Source organism: Chaetura pelagica, unplaced genomic scaffold, assembly GCF_000747805.2.
Source record: "Chaetura pelagica isolate M959 unplaced genomic scaffold, ChaPel_1.0 scaffold294, whole genome shotgun sequence".
NCBI classification, from domain to species: domain Eukaryota; kingdom Metazoa; phylum Chordata; class Aves; order Apodiformes; family Apodidae; genus Chaetura; species Chaetura pelagica.
The window spans coordinates 748,287-751,890 of record NW_009953068.1 but is presented as its reverse complement, the minus strand read 5'-3'; the positions used below and the strand labels follow the sequence as shown (position 1 = coordinate 751,890).

Below are 3,604 nucleotides of genomic sequence, written 5' to 3'. Positions count from 1 at the left end.
CAGGGGCGGAGCGGGGGCTGCTGCCCAGGTCAGACAGCCCTGCACATCGCCATCGAGAGGCGCTGCAAGCACTACGTGGAGCTGCTGGTGGAGAAGGGAGCCGACGTGCACGCCCAGGCGCGCGGCCGCTTCTTCCAGCCCAAGGACGAGGGCGGCTACTTCTACTTCGGTAAGCGGGGATGGGGCAGGTGTGGGGGGACACACACACACACACACACCTTGCTGCACCCTGGGCATGTCCCTGTGGTGGGATGAGGGTGATGAGCGCCCTGGCATCCTGCTGCCCTCGCAGGAGAGCTGCCCCTCTCTCTGGCCGCCTGCACCAACCAGCCCCACATGGTGCACTACCTGACGGAGAACGGGCACAAGCAGGCGGACCTGCGGCGCCAGGACTCCCGCGGCAACACGGTGCTGCACGCCCTGGTGGCCATCGCCGACAACACCCGCGAGAACACCAAGTTCGTCACCAAGATGTACGACCTGCTCCTCGTCAAGTGCGCCAAGCTCTTCCCCGACACCAACCTGGAGGCCCTGCTCAACAACGACGGCCTCTCCCCCCTCATGATGGCAGCCAAGACTGGCAAGATCGGGGTACGGTGACCCCCCTTTCCCTAGTTAACCCAGGCTCTCAGCACATCCCGTCCTGTCCTCTGAGTTGCCCTTGTCCTCGGGTGGTTGGGCAGGGGGGTCTTTCACGATGCAAAAGCTGCAGCCGCGTCCCTGCACCCCGGGAGTTGGGGTGTGTGGTGGCAGATGGGGATCTGCCTGGGATGGGAGGTGAGTGGGGTGTCCCGAGCAGGGAGAGGCCAGGTGTGGGTCTGCCCCAGGTGAGCAGTCCTTCCTCTGGCAGATCTTCCAGCACATCATCCGGCGGGAGATCGTGGACGAGGACGCCCGGCACCTCTCGCGGAAGTTCAAGGATTGGGCGTATGGTCCCGTCTACTCCTCCCTCTATGACCTCTCCTCGCTGGACACCTGCGGGGAGGAGGTGTCTGTGCTGGAGATCCTCGTCTACAACAGCAAGATTGAGGTGTGCAGGGGCAGGGGGGGAGGGAAACCAGGGGGCCCGCAGGGTCGTGTCCCTGCTGATGGGTCCCCACGCCCCCCCAGAACCGCCACGAGATGCTGGCGGTGGAGCCCATCAACGAGCTGCTGCGCGACAAGTGGCGCAAGTTCGGGGCCGTCTCCTTCTACATCAGCGTGGTCTCCTACCTCTGCGCCATGGTCATCTTCACCCTCGTCGCCTACTACCGCCCCATGGAGGGCCCGGTGAGTCCCACGGCACAGCCCTGGCTGGAGGGGTTTCTGGGTCTCTGGCCCAAGCAGCCCTGCCTGCCCCGGGGTGGTGAAGCAGCTCAGCTCTTTCCCCGCAGCCCCCCTACCCGTACACCTCCACCCTGGACTACCTGCGCCTGGCCGGGGAGATCATCACCCTTCTCACTGGTGTCCTCTTCTTCTTCACAAATGTCAGTACAGTGGAGGGTGGGGTGGGGTATGTTCCACCAGTGGGACAGCCAAGCCCTCAGGGTCTCCACACAAGGAGCAACTTGAGGGTGACAGCCCCATGTCCTAGAGGCATCAGCTCCTGCCAGGATGACCTCTGGACACTGGGACCCTGCCAAGCAGGGGCTTGCTCACCTGAAGCCCCCAGCCTCTCCCTCTCTTCCCTAGATCAAAGACCTGTTCATGAAGAAGTGCCCAGGGGTGAACTCCTTCTTCATAGATGGCTCCTTCCAGTTGCTCTAGTACGTTGGGGACCCCTGGGGTTGGAGCTGCAGTGGCCAGTGGTGGCTGTTGGGGCATGGTCTGACCCTGGTTCTCCTCCAGCTTCATCTACTCGGTGCTGGTGATCGTCACAGCAGGGCTCTACCTGGGTGGTGTTGAGGCCTACCTGGCTGTCATGGTCTTTGCACTGGTGCTGGGCTGGATGAATGCTCTGTACTTCACCCGGGGGCTCAAGCTGACGGGCACCTACAGCATCATGATCCAGAAGGTCTGGTGGGGTCAGGGGTCTTTTCCTTTCCCAGCATGGCTGGTCCTCCTATGCATGACAACCCCAAAGGAGGGTTCTCTGTGCTTTCTTCAGGGTTTTTGTGGCTCAACAATGCCCTGCACTGGGCCCTGCTGCCCTTGTGACATGGGCTGGTGATGGTCACCCAGCACACAGCCAAGTGCTGTGGTCCAGCACTTCTCACCTCCCTCTCCATCACTTGCAGATCCTCTTCAAAGACCTTTTCCGCTTCCTCCTGGTCTACTTGCTGTTCATGATTGGTTATGCATCAGGTAGGTGCCTGGCACGGGGAGAGACAAGCCCTGTGTCATGGTGTGGTAGACTCACCAGCCTTGTCCCTCCTCCCCCAGCGCTGGTGTCCCTCCTCAACCCCTGTCCCAGCAGTGAGTCCTGCAGTGAGGAGCAGTCCAACTGCACCGTGCCCACCTACCCTTCCTGCCGGGACAGCCAGACCTTCAGCACCTTCCTGCTTGACCTCTTCAAGCTCACCATTGGCATGGGTGACCTGGAGATGCTTGAGAGCGCCAAGTACCCTGGTGTCTTCATCATCCTCCTCGTCACCTACATCATCCTCACCTTCGTGCTCCTCCTCAACATGCTCATCGCTCTGATGGGTGAGACCGTGGGCCAAGTCTCCAAGGAGAGCAAGCACATCTGGAAGCTGCAGGTACCACCCCGGGAGCTGCACTGCAGCACCCCAAGCTCCATCAAAGCAGCACCACCTGGGTGAAGGACCCCAAGCCCCTGTCGCCAAGTGGCTGAGGGTCCCTGCTGTCCCTGGCAGTGGGCCACCACCATCCTGGACATCGAGCGCTCCTTCCCTGTGTTCCTGCGGAGAGCCTTCCGCTCGGGGGAGATGGTCACCGTGGGGAAGGGCACCGATGGGACCCCCGACCGCCGCTGGTGCTTCAGGTAGGGGAGGATTCCCTTGGGAGCCCTGGGGAGCTGGGGGCTGGGAGCAGCATTCCAGGGCACTGGCAGAGTGTGTGTTTGCTGGGTAGTTTGTGCTAATCTGGACCCAGGTTGGTGTTGCTGGTGGCGGGATGGTTCAAGGATGCAGGAGCTGCCACCTTGGCCCCCAGCCGGGTCTCACCTTCCCTGCAGGGTGGATGAGGTGAACTGGTCCCACTGGAACCAGAACTTGGGCATCATCAGCGAGGACCCAGGCAAGAGCGACACGTACCAGTACTACGGCTTCTCCCACACCGTGGGGCGGCTGCGGAGAGGTGAGGGTGTCACCACGGGCTGGGAGCATCCCTTGGCATGCTGCTCGCAGCCTCTGACGTGCCCCAGAACAGATCTGTGGGGCTGAGCGGGGAGTGGGGAGAAGCCCAAGGCTCCCTCCCAGCTCTGACAGGCTCCCACCATCCCCACAGATCGCTGGTCCACGGTGGTGCCGCGCGTGGTGGAGCTGAACAAGAGCGGGCAGCCCGAGGAGGTGGTGGTGCCGCTGGGGACCACAGGGACAGCGCAGGAGAGGGTCGGGAGCTCCCCAGTCTAGCGCGGCGGCGTCAGAGCTCAGGGACTCTGCCCCCGCAGACAGTGGAATTGTGGACTGGGCTGGACGGTGCTTGTCTGCTCCTCAGGGATTTG

At 62.6% G+C, this 3,604-nt stretch overlaps 1 protein-coding gene across 1 annotated transcript in view; it reads left to right on the top strand.

Annotated features, from left to right (window-relative positions):
• Window positions 1–3,512, top strand: part of TRPV4 (transient receptor potential cation channel, subfamily V, member 4) — a 6,878-nt gene extending 3,366 nt beyond the window's left edge. The window contains exons 4-15 of the mRNA XM_009996850.1: window positions 29–169; window positions 293–591; window positions 851–1,030; window positions 1,111–1,269; window positions 1,374–1,466; window positions 1,672–1,745; window positions 1,828–1,993; window positions 2,217–2,283; window positions 2,362–2,678; window positions 2,796–2,923; window positions 3,116–3,237; window positions 3,388–3,512. Of these exons, the coding sequence (XP_009995152.1) occupies window positions 29–169; window positions 293–591; window positions 851–1,030; window positions 1,111–1,269; window positions 1,374–1,466; window positions 1,672–1,745; window positions 1,828–1,993; window positions 2,217–2,283; window positions 2,362–2,678; window positions 2,796–2,923; window positions 3,116–3,237; window positions 3,388–3,512 (1,871 nt within the window). The remainder of the gene's footprint in view (window positions 1–28; window positions 170–292; window positions 592–850; window positions 1,031–1,110; window positions 1,270–1,373; window positions 1,467–1,671; window positions 1,746–1,827; window positions 1,994–2,216; window positions 2,284–2,361; window positions 2,679–2,795; window positions 2,924–3,115; window positions 3,238–3,387) is intronic.
• The last annotated feature ends 92 nt before the right edge of the window (window positions 3,513–3,604 follow it).